At 39.8% G+C, this 26532-nt stretch overlaps 1 protein-coding gene across 3 annotated transcripts in view; it reads right to left on the bottom strand.

Moving 5' to 3' along the window:
* The window catches only part of MAPRE2 (microtubule associated protein RP/EB family member 2), a 57567-nt gene that overhangs the window by 15728 nt on the left and 15307 nt on the right, over nt 1–26532 (bottom strand). For 2 of the 3 annotated variants that reach the window (XM_066562959.1, XM_066562969.1), the window contains exons 2-4: nt 21778–21905; nt 9994–10139; nt 7851–8064 (exon numbers count right to left, since the gene is read on the bottom strand). In XM_066562959.1, coding sequence (XP_066419056.1) covers nt 7851–8064; nt 9994–10139; nt 21778–21905 — 488 coding nt within the window. The remainder of the gene's footprint in view (nt 1–7850; nt 8065–9993; nt 10140–21777; nt 21906–26532) is intronic. The other variant, XM_066562976.1, reaches the window with a different exon arrangement.

Raw genomic sequence — 26532 nt, 5'->3', positions numbered from 1 at the left:
TAATTTCTTCCATAAAAATATTTATATATGACCCATTTATACATTCTGAGAAAGCACAAAATTTTATACAGGTATTTTAAGTGAAAAGTATCCAATAATAATTTTTCCCTGATCAGTAAGGGAGAATTGCATTGTAATCTGCAACATAACAGTTTGTCATTATTAACTCCTCTTCAAGCTTACTGCTGATGTTCACAAAGACATGCAGGGCCTTTCCCTGGAAAGGAACATCCCCATGCCCCAAAACATGCTGGCAGCCAAAAGACTGGAAAGCACTGTGGCAGAAAAGGATTTGGGGGTCCTGGTGGACACTGAGCTGAGCATGAGCCAGCAGAGCACCCTTCCAGCAAGGAAGGCCAGCAGCCTCCTGGGCTGCCCTGGGAAGAGCACCATCAGCAGGCTGAGGGAGGTGATGCTCCCCCTCTAGTCAGCACTGGAGAGGCACATGAGGAATGCTCAGCTCAGGTCAGGGCTCCCCAGGATGGGACAGAGAGAGTCCAACAATGGGCCACAAAGACTAAGGGATGGATCACCTCACACACAAGCCAGGTCAGAAAGCTCTGTCTGTTCAGCCTGGAGAAGAGAGGCTTCAGGGGGATCTCATCTACACCAGGGAAGGTGCAAAGAAGGAAGGAAACAGGCTCCTTTCAGTGGTCCCCAAAGGATGGGAGGCAATGGGCACAAAATGAAACTCAAGAAATTCCATTTAAACATAAGAAAAAACTTCTTCACTCTGAGGGTTATCAAATACTGGAACAAACTGTCCAGAGAAGTTGAGGGATTTCCAACCTCAGAGATACTCAAAATGTGACTGGATATGGTCCTGGGCAACCAGCTCAAGGTGACCCTGCTTTCAGCAGAACAGTTTGACAGGATTATCTCAGAGGTGTCTTCCCACCTCCACTGTTCTGTGAGAACTTCTGTAACAGCATGCTCTGATTTTAGGTCAGCGCAGGGTCCCAGTTAGAATTTTTTTGTAAACAGTATTGCAGCTGTTTTAATTAGCACCTGGATAACTTTTTGTACCTGCCCACATAACACTAGCAGAGATGAGAAAAGTAAATTCACAATTGAAAGACAAATTATTCTGTTCTTTTACTGAATTAAGATGAGCCAGCTTTGAAATGCATTCGAGGTTTCCATCTGTGGTACTCCAGAAACAATTACTAGTTTTTTTGTTAAAAAAACCCCATAATTAAATGTATCCCACGCAGTTTCAGCTTCACTATTCTTTTTGCTAAATACCTAAGTTCTACAAACAGATGCAAACTTCTGCAACATAAAACAGAGGATGTTGGCACCATGCAGCTTTGGGTACAAAAAAGCTGTGCTGCAAATTCCAGTTCTCTTTACATCACAGGCACAGTCTTGTAACAAGAGACCTACTTAACGTTTAGAGAGAAATCTTCCTTGAAGCTATATGAGTAATTAGTATGCTGTTAAATATTTATGCAAAATTTCAAGGAAACACGTGCATGAATACAGTGTGGACGTGCATAAGGAGAGTGTGGAGAGCAATGGAAGCCCTGAGCAAGCACAAGACTTGGCTGAGCACACACAACCACTGCTTCAGTGGAATTTGGGAATCACTCACTGTCTATTTTAGTCAAATTAAAGGACTTCATAAAATGAATATTCCTGACTCATACCACAGGAGAAAAACCAAACCCAAGAAGAGGCCACAGTAATTTCTTCACAAGCTGAAGAAAAATGCTTCACCCGCTTAAACCAAGAGAGCGAGAACAGCAGATTAATTAATATTCACACACTCTTATTACTGTAGCTACACCAGGACACAAGCAAATGCTCAATTTAGGGACACTTAATGAAATAAGCAATGAAAAATGATACTTAATGGGAATTAAATGACCTCAGACAAAATCTGACTTAACTCCGAATTCCAACATGCTGCAGTGCAGCTGTCCTAATTATTTTGTGGTACTGCCTTCCCCTGGCTGGCAGGACACTTCTGTCCTCTCAGCTCCTCAAACTTTCACTGCTGCTGGTCCAGTACAGCCTGGTGAGCTCTGCATTCATCCTCTCAGCCACACAGCTGGCAAAGAGAAGTGTGTATGAGTACTTGAAACTTTCACAATTTCAAGAGCGCTATCCAAGTAAGAAAATCCAATGGAAGCCACCTGTCAAATAAAAAATTTTACTGGGGGTCTGACTGCCTCAGTTTGTCCTTAATACAAGAATTGATAGAAGGGAACTAACCAAAGCCTTTCCCATCACCCCCCATCAAAAATGAAGATTTTACTCTAGATTTAAAATAACCACTATTTATTTATTATTTAAAGTAATCAACAACTGAGTTCACTTCTCAACTGAAACCTCTATTTGCACTAGAAATATCTTTAAGTATGCAAACATTTATCTTCAATAGATGGAACCATTCCATAGGCTTAACAGAAGAACACAATTTCAAATTTCAAGTGCTCTTAAAAACCTGTGTTTTCTAAAATCTCACTGTCTGCTTAGCTCTAAGAAGAAAGCAGTCTCAAAAGGAAAATCTGAAAAAAAATCTACAAAGAAATGGAAAAGGAAAGAATGTGCAACATTTGTGCGACATAGACACTCAGACCACACCCATGGTACACTGAAAATTAAATTGCCATTTTCACCACTGCTTTTCCCAACACAATCATCTCTCTTGAAAAAAGGCCCTGGCTCATGCACTGCAAGCACATTGCCTCCTGGTCTAAATTCTCGAGCTCAGTGGATTTAAAAATTAAATGCTCCTCATGCTGGCAGGGGAGATGTGTCTGTATTACAGCTGAGCCACTTTACCTCCCAGGCCGGCGCTGTCACTGCACATGCTGTTCCCCTCGGTTAGTACAATTCCTTGGCCTTGTATGAACTAGCGATGAAAACACTCTCAGTTTGTCACCCTGCAGCTCTTTCCATCTAGCTCTGCCACGTTGTCCTGCAGCACTGAACCACAGTGAGCAGAGATTGCCATTGCCAACACCTACTGCCTGCCACTGGGGAAAAAGGTAGCAAGTCTTGGTGGAAAGCAAAAAAAAAAAAAAGCATTAGGAGTTCTCCAGTCTCCCAGGAGTTCTAATTGTATCACTAGCTGCTAAAATAAAGACCGGACTTGCTGAGTATTTTTATCCCTCAAAATTAATTTACAGCACATCTGTCACAGCAGGATATACTGTTTCCCTACAGAAAATCAGTATTCCTCTTGTGCAATTGGCTTTTCGATGGCACATTATATATAATGCATTCATGCACAAACAGTTCATTCTGCCCTGGTTATTTTCCCTGTCATAGCGTGAGTATTTTTAGCCCTCATGTGATCCTCCAGTATTTTCCAGCTCTGCTTTAGTCATCCTGCCCTCACTGAATATTTCAAACTAAAAAAAATCTAACAGCCTTCAGATCTAAGAACCTCTCACAATTTTAGCTTGCATGTAAATAATTAATTTTATTAAGCTGTCTTATACCCGCACATTTTTGACACCCTCCACCCATACACTAGAGAGAGTGCTCCATGGAGATTTGCTCTGACATACAGGAATACTTACATAAGACACTAAGCTAAAATCCTGACAACCTGATCACTATTTTCAATTTTGATCAGATGAAGCCTTTTCCGCTATTTCCCGCAGGGAGCATTAGAACTGGCACAAACAACAGTGCCCTAATATTTTAATCCTGCACCACAATTTTGACTCTACATCTGTAGGCTGTTTACCACTGCATTAGAGCAGAGTGGAGGCTGTAGGAGATCGAAAGTTGGCTCAGGGCTGGCAGATGGCATCTAAAAGCAGCTGTGGTGCTGCTGCCAAGAACCTACACCAGTGCTCTGTGCTGCTCCTTGAAGGAGGAAAAGACCCTCATTTCCCCACCTGGGAGCTGCAGTCACCTGGTGAAACCTTGCTGCTCCTGCTGTTTCTAGAAGCACCCTGTGGCACGTTACCAAAGCCATCCACCCACGGCACCACCGCCAGCTCGGCCACAAATCGGCTCTGTCCCTGAAGGAGGGGACAAGGCATTGTGAGGGTAGCACAGCAGATTAGTTGTGGGGACCTATTTATGCTTCCATTTCTGAGCTGCATTATCCTTGACCTGCGCTGACTCCCCAGCAGGATCATCTTTGGAATGGGAAGGGCTATGGCTGCTGGTCTGCCCACCAATTAACAAAAAAACTAGTGCATTTTTACACTTCTCAACTTTTGAGTTCTTCTAAAAGTGTTTATTTTTCAAATTAAATAAAGACTACACTCTGCATTTATAGAGATACAGGTTAATATCCATTTACAGGTACAGGAAGCAGCTACCTGATACCAGGCATCCCTTCAAGCTTTAGAGTCTGATTAAAATATCAAAAAAAATTTCAATTCATGCCAGTACCTTTCTGGATAAGTTTTCAGAGCAGCCTTTAAGGATCTGACCACTTGTTAACTCAAGGACATGTATCTTAGTCTACCTCTGAAAATACATTGTCAGAACAGTGTTATAAGGCAGTTATGAACAGTGAACAATAATCTCCTAAATCACTCAAACCCAAAACTCTGTCAAAGGGCACTGGAAGAGTTATTCTATGGAGCAAAAGCAATCACCTGAAATGCATATGAAACTGCCAGTAGGTAAAGTAAAGGATTCCTTTAGAAATACATATATCTAATCAATTTAGAATAGGCATTTTAAAGCCTGCCAAACCCCCAAATATGAATGAGTACCCATATATCTGCTTGCTCCTGACACCAAACAATAGTTGTGTACATTCAGGTATGTCCACTGCACTCTGTTTAAAAACTTTTGGATTATGCTGAAAGATCTTCTGGGTTCCTTATTTTTTCTCATGAGTGCTACCTTTTGTTTTGTTAATGAACTGACAAGGCAGTACTACTAAAACTTCAAAGCTTCATTGATAAGGTAGAGCAAACCATACAAATTAATAATGGCACCAAGCTGTGTGGTGTGGTCACGTGCTGGAGGGAAGGGATGCCATCCAGAGGGACGTAGACAGGCCTGAGAGGTGGGTCTGTGCAAACCTCATCAAGTTCAGCATGGCCAAGTGCAAGGTCCTGCACCTGGGTCAGGGCAATCCCAAGCACAAATACAGGCTGGGTAGAGAATGGATTGAGAGCAGCCCTGAGAAGAACTTGGGGGTCTTGGTTGATGAGAAGCTTAGCATGAGCCAGTAATGTGCACTTGCAGCCCAGAAGGCCAACAATATCCTGGGGTTTATATTATGGTTCCTATAGCAGCTGTAATGAATACTCCTTCCCTTCCAGCTAAGTGTGGAAGACAGAGGTACAGAAGCACATCTTTCATGGTAATTTCCCAGCTGCCCAGAACTTGCTCCTGCATCATTCCAATTTACTCCCAAACAGCAGGAGATGAGGCACACTCAAGTTTGCAGGTGCATACAGAACTCCTCCCAGAGCATCAGTAAAGGCTCCCATTCCTTCCAATGTGCAGGTTCTGTGATGGGGTGAGGCAAGGCACAAAGGCACTGTACATCAGTGCCACAAAAATGTGCTCACCCAGAATTCAGTAAGCCCATGGAATGACTGGCACCTAACTGAATTAGCTCTGTTCTGAAATGCAAGCAGCAAGGAAAGCTGGAACTCTCATTTCACCAAGCATCATGTAATATCCATATCCCACAATCCTCAGCTCAGAAATTAAACTAGTGTCCAGCATGTCATAATTCTGGACAATATTTAGGTTAATAATGAAGGATGTTTTCCATGAAAAAGCTAACTCTCACAGCCACAGGATCTTATCAAGACTCATCACACTATCTCAGTTGTACAATTCCATACAAAGGCTGGGAAGGCACAGGACATGCTCTTCATACAACCAACAACACAACATGACGTTACTGCATTATCCTCCACATCAGCTGGCTGGTTCCACTCCAGTAGCTATTCAATTTCTGTGGGATTGTCACCTGCACAGCTTTAATTTGGATGACATATTTGTGACTTTGAGAAGAACAGACCATCTGTAGGAAGAATTAACAAGCACAGTAAAGTCTGTGTTTAATAAAAATGTCTTTTCCAATTTCTGAATTGGACAACATCTTGACATTAGCACTTGGGTTTTCTGTTTCCAAAGGGAGTGCAAGACATGACATGGGAAATTGGAACGTGCCAGACCCTGAAATTCAGAAGTTTAGGCATAAGAGGGTGCAAAATAAAGATGTAAAGAAGCTTTAGAAGCCCAGAGTAGCACTGCCTGCTATTAGGTGCCCTATTTCCTGGAAGCACTAATGAGCTGAAGGCAGCTGGCCAAGTATGCCCCACTCTGACGTCAGAAGTGATCAGAGCAGAACACTGAAATCTGGGTAGGATTCCAGAGCACAAGGCAGCCTAAAAGTGAGGGTGATTCATGCTTCACACCTGCCCCTGCTTTTGTGAGTACTGCTGCATATCCAAGCCCATGTGAGGACAGGTCACAGGTTTAAAATCAACTAAATATTAATCCTTATTTGAGGAATGGGTTAACATAAACCCAGGACAAACCAATGAAGGAATTATGTGTGTGTGCATGTGTATTTCCATATGCACAAACCTATGCCCAGTAATACTTTTTTAGTGACTATTTCTTTTTCTTAAATATTAGCTGGTTTCCTCTTCACTTAATTCTCAGTTAACAAAACCAGCATCTGCTTAGTGACTAGTCATAGCCACATTACATAAACACCAAAGATCAGATTTACTCCTTTGGCCTGTTCCAGAAACACTGCTGTGGTTTAACCCCAGCAGGCAGCTGAGCCCCCATAGCTGATGGCTCACTGTCCCCTGCAGTCAGATGGGGGAGAAACTCAGAAGGGGAAATGTGAGAAAATTCATGGGTTGAGATAAAGACAGTTTATTAGGTAAAACAAAATCCATGCCAACAATTCATTCACCACTTCCCATGGGCAGGCAGGACTTAACCTACCTCCAGGAAAGCCAGACCATCACCCATAATGGTGATTTGGCAAGACAAATGCTGTAACTCTCAACATCCCTCCCCACCCTTCTCCTTATTCCCCCAGCTTTTCTGGCTAAGCACAATGCCATGTGGTATGGATTATCTGTGCAGTCTATTGGGGTCAGCTGTCCTGGCTGTGTCCCCTCCAAATTTCTGGGGCACCCCCAGCCTGTTTGTTGGCAAGGCAATGTGAGAAAGCCTGAACTCTGTGTAAGTACTCATTAGCAATAATTAAAACATCCATGACTTATCAACACTGTTTTTGTTTTAAATTCAAAATTTAGCACCAACCTCCTCTGAAGAGTCATCTCTATCCTAGCAAAACCCAACACAAGCACAAAATAAAAAATTAGAAGACTGAGGTATCTTTGTGAAAGAGCAAAAGGTATATGTTTTTCAGTTAGGAGGACTAGCATACCCAAACAATAAGCACACATAAACCCAAAAATAACTTAATTTTTGTTCTTCTGGCCAGCCCTTAAGATTTGTAAACATTTTAGTCAGCATAAAAATTAAAAAATAAATCAGCCTGTACAAGCATTTTCCTATAAAGGTAGAGGTGTGAAAGAGGAACACACTCCATTTAATGTTCTTGAATACACTTGCACATACCACATTCAGCAACAGGATTGTTAAAAGCCTTTGTCTCCACCACCAGATATTACCAGAGTCCATGTCATTTACATGGAGGGAGTGCAGTGGAGGAGACCCCATGCTCAGTAGGGCTGGGCCAAACTAGAGCACACAAGATGTTAACCTTCTGCTGTCTCAAGATGCTAAGCCCATGATAAGGCAGAAAGGATGGCACAACCACCCAAGGAAATAATTTTAAACTAGTATTTAAGTAGAGTGGATCACAGTTTATAATCGTCTTCAGAGACAGAAATGGAATTCCTTAAGAGGTAAAATACCTGCAGTTGGAGAGTTTGCATGGTGAGACTTTTTGGGCAGGTTAAAGATCTGTTCACCAGGATCTGGTGGAGGGAGAGCATCTTGGCCTTGTCGAGCTTCCACAGGATCATACTCCTTCCCATCATAGTTAGCATCAAAGAACTTCTTAAACCATTGAATGAAATCTAAGTTGTCTTGGAAGCGCCCTTTGACCAGTTTTTCCACAGGAATTACCTAAAAGGTAGATATTTACATCCAATATTACATCACTGCTGTTTTTAAATATAAAAATTACATATACACACTTATTTGATAAAAATCTACTAACTGCACCAACAAAGAAACCTCTGCCATTGTTTTGCTCCTAAAAGAAAGGGGCAATTTGCAAGTGCTCTTAAAAAATGAAAACAAAACCCAATGAGACCCAGCCTTTGAAGTAGCAATACATAGGGGGTATGTAAGCTTTTATAGCTATGGTTCCACAGAAGTACCTCCTTACATCCCATGGGTACATCCCATGATGAATGACACTGTCCTGGGACTAACACTATATTCAGCCAACTAGGGATTTCTGGTTTTAATGGACATGGTACAGTTTGACATACAACAAACAAACAATTCTTCAAAAACTCCAGACAGATGTTTCTTTCTCTCTGTCCTACTGTTTGAACTACAAAGCCCAGCAGCTTTTCCAAGACACGCTAAAGTTCAAACCAACCTACATTTTGGTAGCACATGGTCGTCATATGAACCAAGCCTGAGGTTTTAACCTTGTAATTTCTTTCTGTTCCACATATAGCTATACATAGAACAGTTTGTGGACATGCAGAAGTTGACTTAAATGCCTTATAAAGTTCTACTAAAAGAAAGGCAAGGCTATGAGGATGTCTCAATATCAGTATCTTAGAAATTTTTCATAGACATGAATCCTCCAAAAGGTGTCTTCAGCCAATATCAGAGTGCTCAAGGCTTCCAGACACTGTGGGCAGACATGGTCTACAACTGCAGAAAAGCTGCCCTGCTTTGCTTAATTCAAGCAGCTGATTAAACAGCCAAGTTAGGCAGACCTCAATGCCTCTTGAATGTTAGGAATCTTCAGCTGGAAAAGGGTTTTCATTTTCTTCTTCAGGATTAAGCCAACTGTACAGCATTTTATAAATCTATGACGCTTCTGCAAGAATTGACATTGCATTTTGCATGTCTTTTCAGGTTGTTCCATTTGTACCTCAACTCTACATTAAAAAGGCATGATAAATTTGCTCTCTACAGGAAAATTGACTACATTAGACTTCCCAGTGTTTCACTAGCAAATCACACTGTATATAGAAGTATCCATAACATTTCATGAAACAATGAGTGTTTTCCAGTTCTTTGTAAAAGTCTTAAGGCACTTTCTGTTATGACTGTTTAAATTGCAGAATAAGGCAACACTAAAAGCCAGAGCAGAACCTTAAAAGGGTAAACAGGTAGTGCATCAGTGTAAAACTATAAGCATGATAACATAACTTCCATTATTCATTTTTATCAACACAGTAATTTATATTGGTGAGTCTGTCAAACTCTCACGTTCAAGCATAAACCAAATCCCTTAAGCCTGAACAAGCATTTTCTCAGAGGTTTCCATTCTTAACTTTACAAGATCACATGTGCTACCCATCTCTTCGATCACTGGGTAAATTATTCCAGCTTTTGAATAATTTAAATTCCTCAAACCCTGCTTTGGACAAAAGAAATGGAATACTTGTAAGAACAGCATATTTTCAAATATGTTTTGTTGGAAATTTAGGTCACCAATAATTGTACTTATCAAAAAATGAAGATTCACTGATGACAAGGAATTTCCAACACATGGAATTTTACCAAAGGGTCTCTGGTATTAAGATACAATGAGTTAGATGGCACAACTCCTCAGCAGACATGTGGACTCAATTACCAATTCGTACCTAAATGAAGCCAAACGCTAAACTTCTCCCTTCACGCCCAAATACTCTTTTCAGATGATGAAAGGTCAAGAACATTTATTGCAATTCTAGTTCTTCATCCAAAAGTTGAAAAAGTGCATTTTCAAGTATTTTGAAGTTTGTTTCCCCTATTTATCAATTTACACAAGTCATGTAACTTTTGAAACATGTAGCATTCAAAATATAAATAGAGAATTCCTACCTTATCCACATTCATTCTTTTAAATGATGCCTGCAGAAGTTTGAAGTTGTGAATGTACTCATGCTCCAGCTTTGCTTGAAACTTTACTTTCTTCAAGCTAATGCACCCTGGGAACAACATGTCCATGAACTGGCAATAAGCTGCTCCTACAACGAGAGAATGCATTGACGTTAATCCAGATGCACCCAGCTAAGACCAAATGGTGTTTAATGTCATTAGCAGAAAGCATGAGCAGAAAGCAACAGTGCTGAATAAGTCCCTGCTGTAATTCAGCCTAACACTATGCACCCAAGACCTACTTATCTAATGTACATTGAGCAGTGGCATGCTCAAGTGGCTCTTTCCCACTCAGTCTATCCACAATGTGCTGCCGTGAGCATCTGAGGAATCACCTCGACTAATGCAAAGTGAAATGGATGTTCTTGGAGTCCCCATACACAGCAGGACTGTCCATACAATGAAAAGATAACAGTGAAAATGAAAATCTCTTAATAAGCTTCCTCAATCCCCACAGTCCCCTGAATTCAAACAAGCCAGGATCATCTTTCTTCTGGCCCTTGTACCCAAATGCCAAGCAAGTCCAATGCAGTTATTTAAGATTATATCCAACCACAATTAAAAAAAAATAAAAAGTGCAAGGCTCCAGCTTGTTAAAACACACTAGTCAGGTCCCACCCTTCTGCAACATCCTTACCGATTTTCATTGCTTGAGAAAAGCATTTAAATAAGCAGGTTTTAGCATAGTCCACCCATAGCTTTCAAGGCTGGGCTAACAGCTTTAGTTCTCTCTCAGCCAGGTTCCTAAGTTCAACTTTGAGAGCTCTCTGAACTTACAGACAGTAGGGGTGTGTGTGTATAACTAATCCAGAACAAAGATATGGAAAAATTTCTAACCAGCATCCTGAGGATGGCTAACAGAGACAGCATTTCTTGTATGCAGGGAGCTTCCTCCTACAGCATCATGCTACTGTCATTTGCAAAACCTTTAGTGCTGACACACTCAAGTGTTTAGAAATCAAGATGAAAATATTTAAGTAAATCAGAGGAAAAGCAATTTTCTTTCTTCTTCAGAAGATTTTTCTACAAAATACTTTATACTTGGCAAAGATTCAGTGATGTTCACACAGGAGTGTAGAGGGTGCAGCCCCTGTGCTTGAGCATCAGGGCATGGAAATGATTGCCTGATTACCCCATACAAGTTAAATTTCACTTCCACAAAAAAGACTGTTGTGCTTTTAATGCACCTTAGTTTTGACAAAAAAGTGTCCAGATCTCACCTTACTGTTCAGCCCACTATCAAAAATGACTTTTTTTATCACAAATATTTCTGAGTGTTCACAGAGAAACCAAGGTAACAAAGCAGACACCTGGCTTGCCCAGTTTTACAGGAGAGTCAACAATAACTTGAACTTAAGGTCATTTTTCTCCGTGGGTATGTGTATGTTTTGACACAACCAACTTCATGCATGAGATGGTTCTCATTCTCTGTATCCAGCCAGCCATCACACAAAGGGTTACCGAGATCATCACTTCCCAAACAGAAAAAGAGCTTAAGAGAAGAGTCCAAAAATGTTCTCTGAAATACCAACACAAATTTTGCTCAGGGACTTACTAAGATCCAGCTGTAGTGCTGAAAACCACTGCCATTTAAAAAAATAATCTGTTCACATTGCCTAGCTTTGTGGAGAAAATGGTTATTAAAAAACCTCATTTTCCAAGGACACCTTGTGCTTAGCTGATTGCAATGGTCTTGATATGATTAGGAATCAAAGTAAAATATTCCCTAAAGGGAAAGGCACCTTCTGGCAAGTTGCAAGCATCAGATGACAAATTTGCATCTTCTTACAGAAAACTTTATAAACACAATTAGCTATTCAAAACTCATCCTTAGCAAGAGAACTTGTAAATACATGGCAATGGAAAAAATACATTACAGTTAAAAGCATAGATATACAGATAATGCATAGCTTGAGTACACTTATTATTGTTTAATTTAATGCAAAAGGATTATTATGCAATCATTTAATATTATAAATTGAATTTGTTCCTAACTCTGTCCTTTCATCCTCCCCATACCCCAATTATAAGCTTTACTCTGATATCTAAGTAATTGCCTGGAGGCCCTAAAAATGCACTGCACAACCTTTCATCTAGATCCTTTTAGAAAACTAGAAACCCAAAGTGTTCACATGAGATTTTTCTCCTTCTGCTGGTAATGCAAATTCCTTCTGCATGCCTTTAGACAGTCTCTCTCTAGTTAGGGTATTTCCTTGTGCTTTCTCTGCTGGCAGCTGTTTCTGTACCTTTGCCAGCCGGGAGGTGGTCCTGGGTCTGCACAGCACTGGAGGGCAGAAAACACTGGACTGCATCCACCTGGCAGCAGGAGCTGTTCTCTGACACAACACTGGAGTGGCTGCTGGGCTGTCTCCCCAACAGGAGGATTTCATTGCACTGGCAAATACACTTCATTAAAATACTCCTTCCTCAAGTACAGAGGCAACAAACAAACATGGATTGAACTAAACACTGAGCTACAAAGAGAGGAAATTCCTCCTGACTCCAAAAAGCCAGAAACCTGCCTACCCCACCAATAGGAGAAAGTAAAAATATCATTACAGTCAGCTGGGGCCACTTGCTTTTGGACATAGAGGTTATGTATGTATTTAATTTTATATATATATATATATAAAATATATTATACTACTATACTATAAATAAACACTGGTGTTTATAAATAATTTAAAATTTTACCCCCTAAAGCTTGTAGCTGTCAGATTACATTTAAATGGGAAACACCAGTGCAGCAGAATGGGGACACTACTGTCTACACTGCCCATGGCTGAGATTTCCTGGAGGCAGCAGAAAGGGGAGCCCCACTTAAGTGATGTGAGACTGCAAAGCCTTTACCTTTCAGCCACAGCATATCTGTGTGCCCCTCTGCATATGGGACAGCTCTTTAGGCCTATCCAATGTACTACACAACTGATGTTTCAATGCAGGTGCATGAGAAAAGAATCTTTTTAATGGAATACAAAGAATATGACAGTAGAGATAATGACATTATGGCTTGTGACATACCTCTTGCATAATTTACACAAACAAAAGAATTCTTATGCTACTGTGTTTTATTCAGTACTAAAAAACTTCCCTATGTTTTCTGGAAAAAAACCCCAAACAACAAAACCAAAACCCCAGCAATCCCCCCACACCCCAAAAACCCAACCAAAAAAGCCCCCAAACCTAAATCTTCTCAAATATGTACAGGGAAGTTGAAAACACACTGCCAGAATAACTCTCACAATAAATCTATCTTTCTGACTGAAAAACTTCTATATGCATAAACATGCACATACACACATACAAAAAGAAATAATTTGACATCTACTCAAATGAAAGATGAAAAGTACAGCTGGTGGCACTGCAGAAGAGGGATCAATGTTAAAAACCTCTAATCCTTTATTAGCTAACAAGCAATTTAGAATCACTGGCTAAAAATCCTTTTGTGTTTTGATCTAGAATATTGATGCAGCCATTAGTTACACAAGATATTCACGGGCCAGACTCTGAAATGAGCCTGCAAACGTGGCTGTGCTGAAATCACCCCCAGCAGTTGCTATTTTTAGCCCCATTAGTGAGCAAAAAGAGCCCAGCAGCATCAGGGCTTTGCAGGTGTTTCCTGGGCATCCCAGGCTTGGGGCAGAGCAGGCAGCAAGTGGAGGGAGGGCATTGCATCCACCAGGCTGGGCAAGCAGCTGCCAGAGGAGGGGAAGAGATGCCAGGACAGAATTCAGACACAAAAGAACAAACTCAGAATTGAAAAGGTGGTTATTAAAAACTATTGAAATTCAAGAATTTTGCCACATGCAGTGGTAAAGCAGAAAACTACTACCAAATTTATAAAAACTGAGTATCTTACAGGATTTTCAGAGTTGTAGACAATTTTTCACTAGTCCCTTGCAGTAAGCAATGCTGAACTAATTTTAGCTTTTGTCCTGTATGTCTTCTTCCCTGCTTCTGTGTTTCTTTCCCCAGACTGTCCATGCTGGCTTAGCTTGCTCTGAAGCATATGCACTCTGCATCATTAGAGATTTTCAGTTTTTCTCCTCTCCTTCACCATCTGGAGGCTAATGAATCTACAAATGCAAAGAAGTATTTTCTTTATTATCAAAAATACGTCTGCTCCTCACTATTTAAATCAAAAGGAAATTAAAAGAGGTAACAATGAAGACAAGAGAATCCTGTTTGCAACCAGTTTTTACCACTCAGTAAACTTCCTGGATTTCTGACTAGAGATCTGAAACCAAGATTAGATGCTTTAGCATTGATGTTTATATATTTATAAATTAAAAGGAAAACTTTATTTTCAAACAGACTGCTTTTAATATACTATAGTTAGAAGTTATTATACTAATAAAATATTTAGTAGAAACACTATGAATATAAGCAGGTATAAATATAAGCCAATATGTTTGTGCCCTACACAAATTAGGTCAATCCTTCAAATCTAATGTCAAAGGACTGTCCCTCACTGCTCCTCCCTGAATCCCTGTAGTGTGTGGGAGCAAGATCCCAGAAAAGGATATAAAACCGCACCAGCCAACATGGAAAACAAAGGGCCCATGAAAAGACAGGGCCTTGCTGGGGCAGGAGGGGGGGCCTGATTTTTTAAAATTCTGATACTCAAACCACAGCAAACAGAGCTAAGTTCTACACTGTAAATTTGGTATAAATGTTTAGTATTAGCTTTGTTCTACAACTGCATAGAAATCAAATTTAAACTTTTTAACCAGGCCTCAGTTTGATTTTCATACACTCACTTTTTGAAAAATTCCATTTGGGAAAAAGGCTGACTGCACCTTTTTCTGTAACAAAATTAGTTTGTTTGCTTTAATGAAATATTTAGATAATACAAAACCACATATCCAGTCGTGTTAGATACAAACTCCTTCAAATTATTCATTCTCTCCAAAGCTGCAACCACCCGATCATGCATTTGGAAAATACAGCATGATTTGTGTATGAATTAGTCATCAGCACTTCAGCTCACAGTGGTTGCTTGCACTGATGGAAAGCTGCACACACCCTGTATTTCTGTTGCTGGGACAACAGCAACAATGAAAAAAAAAGCAGTGACTTCCAAGGAGCACGTGTGACTTAATAGTTTGGTAAGAAAGGGAGAGAAAAACTCACAAATGCCAGCAATCATTGTTTACAGTACAGCAGCACTTAGGGCTGGTCTTTTAGCTTAGGCTTTCGAAAATTGCTTCCTCAGCAGTGATGTTTAGGTAAGCACACAGCAGTAGGTTTTCAACTCAAGTATCAGAGCATACATTTTCATTTGGATTTCAAATATGGGTGTTCTGGTATGCAATTCAAAGGTTGTTTTAAAAACTGGGCAATGAAGCTGGTGAAGGGTCTGGAGCACAACCCTTATGAGGAGCAGCTGAAGGAGCTGGGATTATTTAGCTTGTGGGGGAACCTTCTTGCTGCCTACAACTGCCTCAAAGAAGGCTGTAGACAGGTGGGGGTCAGTCTCTTCTCCCAAGTAACAGAACAAAAGGAAACAGCCTCAAGCTGTGGCAGGGGAGGTTTAGATTGGGTATTAGAAAAAAATGTCTTCCCAGAGAAGGTTGCCAAACATTGGAACAGGCTGCCCAGGGAGGTGATGGACTCACCATCCCTTGGAGGTATTTAGAAGTTATGCAGATGTGGCTCTTAGTGACATGGTTTAGTAGTGGACTTGGCAGTTGGACTCCATGATCTTTACAGTTTTTCCCAACATAAATCATTCTATGACTCCATGTCTGTGAGCATAATGTTATGTTACATACAGCCATGTGTTTAAGAAACAGAACACTTTATCTTGAGCTCTCCACTGGAGAGACCACAGTCTTCAAATTCCTCTTGGCATTTCCAGCAGCACCTATATGACCTAGCATGTAGGTCAACATAATTTTATTTCTCCAGTTAACACACTCTCCACTGCCCCCCCCTCCCCACACCTTCACTACAATTTTAAAAGTTTCAGCCCATTTCCCAGTGAATATTCAAGATCACATCAATTTACCACCTACTTAGTTGTAGAGAAGCAAATTTTTATGGGGCTGTGCATCAGTGAAGCCACTCTGGCCCAGCTTCACCTTTCCCAGCAACAGTCCTGGGAGGGCACTTAAAAAGCCCTAAAAAGTGATGCAGATTAGAGTGCAGCCCTGCCTTCCTGCTCAGTTGCATGAGCACAGCTGCCTCAAAGAGGGCAGGGTGAGTGCCTGCACACAGATGGGAGCTCCAAAAAGCACTGCTGCCACCACAGGAAACAGCCTAAAAGAACTATGCACCTCCTGCCAGCCTTACCAACAGCCCCTGAGATCATGTGCACCCAAATAACATCTGCTTCCAAAAGTCCTGTTCCACACAGGTAGGGCACGTGTGTGACGTAATCCAGAATATCCACTGATCATTTTAAATAATGGATATTGGAGAGAGGTTTCCCTGTGTTAACTTGCATTCTCTTTTTCTTAAATATGTAAATCATTAAGCTGCTCATAAATTATACACAGCAGAGTTTTTAGTACTTAAATTTTTGGCAATAATTTATTTTGGAATTCATTAATTTTTAAACACGAAGATCAGAACAATTTCAGAAAACACAGTTCCCATTTAACTTAAAATAGCTGCGTAACTCATCATGCCTAAAGAAAGTACCAAAAAAATCTAACAAGCTCTTTAAACCAGAGGGAAATCAGGCAACTGACTGCAAGTGAGTGCTATGAGTAATTAAATAATTACTTTTAAAAAGCAAAAACCTTGTTCAAGTTCTATTCCTCCTGAATTCTTAATGAGTGACATTTAAAAAAATAAATTATTGGCTGGGAATCTCACGATACTGCTTTTCAAGCGTCCTCAGAAAGTGTTGGAAATTATTTCAATCCCATCATTAACATTCATAGTATCCCTCTAATCCTAAATATCATATGGAAGACATCAGAGAGTCATTGACACTGAGTATGCTCTGTGTTGCATGACCTCATGCCAGTTCCTTGAAACATGCCTCGGTTACAGAGCGCAAATGAGATGAAGCCATGTTTTAATCATGTTCCTAAGTTGTGCTAGAGACCCAAGCTCTGCAAGGCTGCCAACTGGGAAAAAACCAAAACCACCAACATGGAAACATGCTTTGGCTTCTTGGGCACACTGGGCTGTAGAGGAATGCTTGCACCAAATGCTCCAAAAGGGCCCTATAAGGCAGATTTTAGCAATAAGCATGTAGGAAGTTATGGGTTAATATAGGCAGTGAACAAAATACATGTTCTGAGACATGGAAACACAAATCCTACACAGCTAACCCCCAGAATAAAATCTGAAAATGCCAAACCACATGCTTTCTTTATAATACAGCCATTTATTAAAAGCAAGAAAAAAACAGCCCTGCATTCAATCCTTGATCCTTGCATACAAATCCTCAAAGACAGAAGGTCTGCATGCACTGGGGGCCTGACAATTTGCAAGTTTATAATTCTACTGAGAATTTTCAAATACAGGAAGTGGGGAGAGTCTGTATCTCCTTAATCTCATAGAATCACAGAAGTATAGCTAAGTCAAAAATAATACCAAAAAATTATAAATGTGGCTCCAGACCACATTTTCCTTTCTATCCATTTACCATTTCCTTGACATTATACAGCTTGTAGACATGGTGTTATTTCTTTTTAATTCATATTCAAGCCTTCTATAATCGCCTGCCTGACTCTTATTTTGAATATACTCTCATGTAACACTCTAACAGTCATGAAAAGCCCTGCAACACATACACTTGGTATTCCTTAGAGATGAAAAACAGCCTTACTAAAGAAAATTCAGCTATAAGCTGCTTAGTCAGAATTCTTTCTAAGAAACCACTGTGTATTCCTTAAAAAACAGCATGACTCTTAAGAAACAACCAATGTCATACTTCATATGAAACTCTTGTTCCCCAAACCTATGGGTTTTGCACATGGGATCCTACGACATTATATCCTCTCAATTGTTCTCTATAATATTTAATTCATGTATCAAATGAAATGCTCTCTCTAAAGCCAATCTAAAGGGAATGTACTGTGCCTTCTATTAAAACCATGGTTTATAAATTTCATGTTCAGGTAAAACAATTTTGCAAGAAATCAAACCCAGAGTCCAAAGACTGACAATATGACACAGGTCTAAAGCAAAAAGAATTGTATTGAGATGCTTGGAGAGATTTTCCCTGTTCAGTTGTCAAAACTAAATTACCAGAGGAGCTGCAGACTGAAGCAAGACTCTCCAGGGCTGCACCCATCCATAATCTGGCTCCTTGGCACATCACTACCACAGCAGGCATTCAGAAAGCTCAGGGGACACTGCACTTTGCTCGGCCTACTTAGCAGAGACAAAAACCACATCTAAGACTCCCAAAGAATAGAAATACTTTATGACTAAGCCAACCTCTTCCTTTGCTGCTCCTCATCCTAGAAGCTCTGTTCCTCTAAGTGGAAACTGAGAAACAGGCTGGTATTGCTAGAGTATGTGTATTATCAAAGCTACTTCTCCACAGCAATGAGGAAAAGGAGGTCGGATTGCTTTTTCTGTCATTGTAACTACTGTCATGTTAAGCTTCAGATATGTTCTGAATAAAGCCTTTAGTAAAGGCAGAATGTCACATTATTCCTTCTTGTTTAAGCTCTGAATGTCAAAAATTATTGCTGGGTTGGCTGCAAAACGTGGGCACCCGTGAGGCCTCTCAGCCAGGTGCTGAACACCAGCATATGCCATATCTAGGTTGCTCTTACCTCCTAAAAGTAACTCCTTTGAGCTTTTAATTCAGATATAACATCCCCCCTGCTTTCTCTCTCCCACATTTTTTGGCCTCACATTTAGCTTTTCCTGGCATTTTGATTGCTCCTTATTAACAAAAATGAGCAAGAACTGAATAGTCATAAAACAGCATGACTAATGTTAATGCTTTTTTTCTAAAAAAGAAGAAAATGTCCGCACAATTTTACAGTAGATTATAAAAATTCAGTTACGGCTGCTCTGCAGATCCTTGTTAATGCTGTGAAATGCTTCATAGCTGTAAAGAGTTTCCCACATATTCCTTCCCTTTGAAGTCCTGGAGAAATGCTCATATTTTATGGAAACAAGCATTAATCTGCACGAAAGCTGCCAATGGTTCAAGGGACATCAGCCAAGGAATGCCAGAATGAATGAGTTAGACTGGCCATTCTCAAACTGCAGTCCATACCATGCTTGCTTGCTGGTGCTCTGCCTGCTTGTTGGCTCATCATTTGTGCTATTGTTCCCTTAGTATTGCTCTTAAAAGCTATGCTAGAAATAGGCTAAATAAAATATATGTACATTTAATAAATTGTGTTGAGTTTACACAGTAAACTATATTAAATGCAGAAAGATTCCCAAACCTGCTTGTCCATCTGTCTTCAACCCCTACACATGGATGCTCTGCACATGAGAAATGGACTACACAATCTCAAATGGGAAGAACATATTAAGATTACTATGCTCTAGTGTCTGCAAAAATCTATCAGTGTCTACATTCATCAGTTTGGAGAGTAAAGTCCTCCTGAACACAGGAAGTACTGTGCTAGAATGCTTCTTTAGATAAGAAGCTACTAAAGCCCCTTCTGGATTGTAAAGTACATGAATGTAAAAACAGGAATGTGTAAGCATCAAGTTTGACTACCAAACCAAATGGGGAAATTCAAATTAACAGCTTTCACTCATAAAGACAAGAATGTAGAAGCATCAGGTAGCAATAACAATCAATACAATCCAGGAAATTCTAAAGGAAAAAAAGATTTAATTTTATACAGAATGGAGTAAGAGCTGCAATGAGTTGACCTTTTTTCAGTTCTTCCCTTGAGGTGTGTCCCAAAATCCTCTCTGTAGGTCACAGAAAAAGTTGTATAAGAAGCTGTGTAATGAAATGGGACAGTGGATTTGTGACAATTTCCATGCTTTTCCCCCTTCTTGCCCCACACAGCTGAAGTCTCTCTATCTGATCTTCTTACATAACTTTAACTCATTTTATTCTGCTTAGTCAATATTTTCTTCAATCACCTCTTCCCTGTTTTCAGAAACGGTTTTCGTGAAGTTTTTTATGGCTTAGCTGGTTTTTTGCTGGGTGGGTTTTTTTGTGTAAGCCCACACACATTTAACTTGATTGAGAACTCACTTCAAAAGCTTCCTTTCAACTATTTATAAGCATTTAAATAGCTACATAGGAACAAGTCAATAACTTGTCTACTATGCTTCCTGTTTCAAACAATAGCAAACTTTGGGTATTTTGGGATGCAAACGTCCATTTCCTTCTATGTTTTTATCTCCTTCAGTGTGTGCATGCATGTATCTATCTGTATCTATCTATAGCTACTCCCTGTGTGAATTCTGCCTTTATATATACTGAAATAAAATACTTAGGCTAACTTCCTGACATGTAAATATAACAACAGCTAGAGATAACACTTCAATTTCAAGTTTAATACCAGTTAAAAAAATAATTTCCCATGGTCTAGGTCTTTAATTGTTCAGATTATATCAGTTGCTTACATTGACTTTATCCTGCACTTTTTCAACCTCATTTTTATGGTTGTTGTGCAAGGCTGCAAGTATGGTACTCTACTTCTGCAGCTGAAAATTGGTTTTTTTTTAATTTTGAAGACAATCAGCCTGAAAGGATAACTTCCATCTTTCAGGGAACATCTCTGAGACAAAAAATTTACCCAGAATGATAGGCAAAATCAAATATATGAATATAAGACTCCATTAATTCATTTTGTTTAGACCAAGAAATAGCTGAAGTCTGGTCATGTGGTTCCTCTTCCATGTGCTTTGAGCACTGTCTTCATAAGATAATATGATACCTTCGTAAGATAGTCCCAGCATGTTAGTTGTCTGGAAGTAGCAATCTAAGTTAGATCTCCTCCACCACAAACAAATTCCTCCTCCACCAAGCATCTTCAAATTTAAAAATCACAGGTGGAAATCAGAAAGAAATCATTCCCCAGGGGCATGTATATTCACAGTGAAACATCAGCCTTTTTCCGTGTCATTTCTAGCCATCATCTAGTTACAGACCCTGTTGTTTAACACCCATCTTCTGGTTGCAACTCTGATTAACCAAAATGTCTGAAGTATTCAAACTATTACCCTTTTTTCAGGCCTCATTACCAAATATACTTATAACAGTAACTCAGATTTAAAGAGAAAGAGGCAGACTTTGAAAGTTCTAAAGCCCTCACAGCAACTAAAGCCTCATTTCCTCAAATCCATGTTTTTTCTTCAGTCTTTTTCTTGTGCTTTTTTCCTGCAAGCATCAGCAGGGACTTGAGAAACCTCAAGGAAATCTTTTCAGGAAGGAAAAGGAGCTGGAGAATTTTGTTCATCTAGGGTGTTGGTTCTCTATTTGTCTCTTTCTCAGTTATATCCACTCTGCATTTGAAAAGATACCACCCCAGTGGCTTAAAAACACTAAAACTTATCACTGTATTCTTTGCTTGCTTAGCTAACCTTTTTATTACTTCTATGTATCTCCTGCTACATTTGTCCCATTCACCTCTGCCTTTGTTATGCTTTCCCAAGGTACCTTATCTTCCCATGATTAACACAAATGTAAAAATGCTTCCTGTGCACATACATTAGTCTCTTTTTTCAGAGTAACTGGTTTCTGTCAAACTTAAAAGTTATCTATTTTCAACAAATCAGACTTTTAAAGTGGTTTTAAAATAAACATTTATAGAGCATACTGGGCTTTCTTACCTGAACAGAGTTGTTCAACTTTTGTGTAGTTTAAAGCTAATATATCATTAACCCATGCAATGATGTCATGTCTGCTCATAGTCTCCTGGGTTATAGAGGTAGAGTACACGTTGACCGCCATTCCCCAACTAGGAAAAAAAGAGAGACAAAAAATATTTTTGACATTTTGGTAATTGTTTTTTAAACACAATGAATATATGCTTCCTGTTCAAAAGAGAGAAAGAAAACTCAAACCCCTCTCTTTGTTTATTGAGAAAGAAGGGGTAATTTTTATTATTTGATGATACATAACCTCCTCAATGTCCTCTTGGAACCTATGAACATATTTCTCTGGCTGTCATTGTGAACTTAAAGAACATACAAACCTATGGTACTCTTCTTCATGCCAATAAGGTAGGAAAAACACCAGACTCAGACCTAAAGATGCACAGACAGGATCAGAGACCCAAGATTTTGTCACATTGCACTGCATCAATACAGTGATCCAACATATGCCAGTTTTTTGCCACTGCAGGATGATCAGGCTTCCTAAACCAACACTTAATTTTAGGTAACTTCTAAATGATGAAGTAGCTGTTCTATTACTGATTTCTTACTGGGACAGGGCCTTTTTGGATCATTAATTCAGTTCCTAACAGTCACAGAGTGAATATCAAATAATCTCAAATCTAAATCAAATAATGTTATCAGTGCACCAACATCTATCCTGAAAGCAACTGAGATTTGCACCCTCAGCTGTGTGGTTGGAAAACTGCCGTGGAGCCCGATTCTTCTCAAACATTAGGAACATTTCCTCTAAGCTTAAACCCATTTGTTCTTCTGCCAACATTATCCTCCAGCTCTAATTGCTTTTTCTTCCCCAGAGTGGATTTCTTAATGCTTTAGAGACAGCACTCAGTGTCGGTCCCAATGCCCAGGTAGTCTAGATTAAACAAATCAATGTAAGTCTCTTATATCAAGTCAGACATTCACTGAATGGTCATGCCAGCAGTCCTTCTCAAACAGACAGTTTCAAGCAGTGTTCAGATAACATTTCACTGAGACCTTGGTAAATGGCACTCTGTGCTTGAAGTTTTCACAGCTACATCACCTTAGATAGATTCTTCTAGTTAGCAAAGGTCCCTCCCTGGAAGCTGGCAATTCAAAGTAGCTTTTATCATCTTCCCAGGTACACAGACTAGAAACACATACTACTGGACTTTGCTCCCTGTTATCCTACCCTAGTCACATCTTTCTGTTGCAAGATGTTGCAAAGAGAAAACATGAGCACACTCAAGTTTATCTCATCAGCAGTTTCAAAGAGCAGAATCAAGTTCATGGAGAGAGTAAATAATGTTCCTGTGAGTAACGGACTGCAGAAAGTCCACTAGAAGCAATCCAAGTGTGAAGTGTCTCAGAAATGACCAAAGAGTCAAAGCTGAAAGATAATTCTTGGTTTGCTGGGGAGTGCACACCTTCATCTCATGTCAATCTGCAGCTAACACTGATCTGTCTAGCTTTGGTGCCAGTCCTGCCATCTTAGCTTTGAACCTCAACTTTCTCAGTCGATGCAAGAAAGCAGGATCTCTTCTGTAGGATCCAAGGTCTGCATGGACTATTTCCATTGAGAATTTGCAGTGATGTAGCCCTTTGAAGCCTGACAGACAATTCTATAAGGAGAAGACTGCAGATGAACTCCACCCATAGTTCTGTGTGCTAACTAGGTAGGGCAACCTAGGTAAACTGTGAAATGGGAAAAACCTACCAGCACAAAACTTGACTTGGTAACATGTAAGTGTATTAGTACATAACACAGAGAATAAATTTAAATACAAGATTACAAAGTTCATAACACAGGTCATTTTCTAGGAAACAAATCTACAAACAGAAGGTTGTTCAAGTTTGTTCCCATCTACTGACATTAAAATGCGAGGCATAAAATCCTCAAATTTGTTTTATAAGGAATTAAAGAAGAAAGAGAGAGAGAGAGAAAATAGGGTTGAAAAATTCGTGCTCCACTAGTCAGGCAACCACTGCCAGAAACTCATTCAGAACCAGGCTGCCTGCCTGTCCACTGTGTACAGGCAGCTCTGGAGCACCGAAGGAATCAGCCCGTGCTTAGCCTGCTGCGTTCTTACCGCAGGCTCGCATGCAGCACAGCCAGTTGTGTGAACACAGCCCTGTATTCAGTGGAAGAGTCAGCAAAGGTCGCTTTCTTGGCATGCACTAAGTGCTTGGACTGAATCAAGTGCTAGGAACAAAGTTTTAGAAACAGGGAGTGCCCTTTTACTCTTAAAACTACACCATAATGGCTAACCATAAAAGCTCAGCTTCAACATCAGCATGGAAGGCACTGAGCAGGCAAACAACCCCTTTGATACTAATGGCATCTGAAGTTCGAAACACATCTGTTTTATTTTTTTTAGCCTTTTTATATAGATAAAAACCTAACAGAAAGATAGTACTACTGTCACCATTAAACTAACATGTTAAATATTGTATGTAAGATCAGTTGAAATAACAGCTTAATAGTGAATTTAATATTCACTTAGAATTACTGGTGAGCCTAATAATAAATTGACAGTTCAATACAGAGGAGTCCACTAAATTCTACAGCAACTAAAGATATTTAGATGAGAACATCTGAAATAAAACTACTCTGATCTGTAATTGCCACTACTTCAAGAAGATTTTAATTGGCCTCTGAGGCCAGGCAGAGCACAAAAAAACCATCATCTACCATCAGTGAAAAGGGAAAGTTCACTTTGCTAAAAAGATCAAGAAAATACACACACACAGAAAAAGGAAGCAGAACTTCCTTCATCACCTTTTTCCACAAAGAACTGCAAAGAGAAATACCCATCCTTCTGCAACCCACAGGGGAGCAAACAGCTTCCTCTGCTGCATTGCATGGGGTGGGGAATTCTACTGCAGGAAACTGTGAGTAAATGAATAACCTTGAGTTTTACAATGCTACCCTGAAGGATACCTGTAATACAACTTATGCTACATCTGTGAATTAATTATTATGGTCTAAGGGTCAAACAAAAGTTCAGACTATTTATTAGAGACGAGTTCAAGCTATTAAAGACAAGAGCTTCAGATTTGTACACAAGCATGCATAACGGTGTATGAGTACAGTTGTAAGCAAAGGCAAAGTGAATCAGAATTTCTGTTAAAAAACTCAATAACATGCCACTGCCATTCATTCTTAAGTGTTTTGTTGACATACATGTGAATATTCCACAGCTGCTTCTCTTGAAAGAGTTCACCCTCTCTTTGCATCTCTTGTTCCCCTACTGGTTACGTTCTAAATAAACTCAGCTGGGAAAGGTTTCCTTTACAGTAAGCATGTTCTAATTTGGTGCTCAGATACACACATATCCTGTTTGCCACATAGAAAGACCTTAAACAAAACAAAAAAGAAGGAAAAAAAAAAGAACAAGCAGATGTATGTAGTGCAGCTACCATGCTCAGCAGCAATCAAGAACCTCTGTGCTCAACATCTACAGCTGGGCTGGGGTTTTCTGCAGGACTGAGTTTCCAAAATGCTGAAGTACTCTGAAAAATGTGATCCATCTTCAAAACACATGTGTAAGCTGATGCAAGAGAACAGCTGTACAGGTGGAGACACACAGGCCATACTCTGAACAGCCAAGTAGCTAACAACTTGATTACTTGTTGTAATACATTACTTTTTTCCAATAACATTATTTACATTTTCAACTTGTTAGGCTTTCACTTGTTTACACTGAAGGCTCTGAATCATAAGATTGCAATGAAGCTTACACAAGCCTGATAACCAGTGTCTACCTGGTATCTTCAGAATTCCATAGAGGTGCCTGGGGATTCTATAGCAACTGAAAGCAGACTGAAGGTAGCACAATCACACCTCCCACTTCAGGGGGCACAGGGAGACATTAAAAACCTCTGGCTGGTACAGTACTGCCTAAGCACAAAGGACTCTCCCTTGTTTCACTTCAAGCCTGAGGAGAGTCTTCCCATATTAGTCTAGGCCATTTCAGAAAAACACTTTACACATGCACAGCTACACACCACAGACATGAGTTCAGAGGATTAGACAGGTGCTGAAAATCATGTACATGCTTAAGCAGTTTCCCCAGTTAGAAATATAATGGCTCAGCATGCCTGATGGTAAATATTACACCCAAAAGTCTATCAATTTTTAAGGCATTTTATGCAGCACTGAACATTGAGATATTGGGTATTTTCCACTGCTCTTGCTACAGATAACTGCAGTTGTTACAAGGTATTATCCAGCTGTTTTTAAGGACAGTTTTGCAAGAAGCACATTTACTTTATTTTTCCAGGGATAAACTAACGGTTGTTGACAGCAGAAGCTGTATCACAACAAAGCAGTAATAATGACAAGACTAGAAGGATTACAGCAGTGAATCTATTTGTAGTGTAAAACCTCACCACACTTGCCATCACCTCTGAACCTGCAAGGCCTTCATATTTTTGCAGAATAGGAAAGGTTGGAAGGGACCCTGCAGTCCAACCTCCCTGCCCAAGCAGGGCACATTACTCAGCCTTGTGTCCAGATGGCTTTTGATTATCTCCAGAGGAGGAAACTCTACAACTTCTCTGGGGAACCTGTTTCAGTGCTCACTCACCCTTACAGTAAAGAATTTCTTCCTTGTGTTCAGGTGGAACCTCATGTGTTACAGTTTCTGCCCACTGGCTCTCATTTATTAAAAATAGACATATTTGTATTAAATAGCAGTGCAAAGAGACAAAGAGATATTAAATTTT

The sequence above is a fragment of the Molothrus aeneus genome, chromosome 1 (assembly GCF_037042795.1).
Source record: "Molothrus aeneus isolate 106 chromosome 1, BPBGC_Maene_1.0, whole genome shotgun sequence".
NCBI classification, from domain to species: Eukaryota; Metazoa; Chordata; class Aves; order Passeriformes; family Icteridae; genus Molothrus; species Molothrus aeneus.
This window is presented reverse-complemented; position numbering and strand designations above follow the sequence as displayed.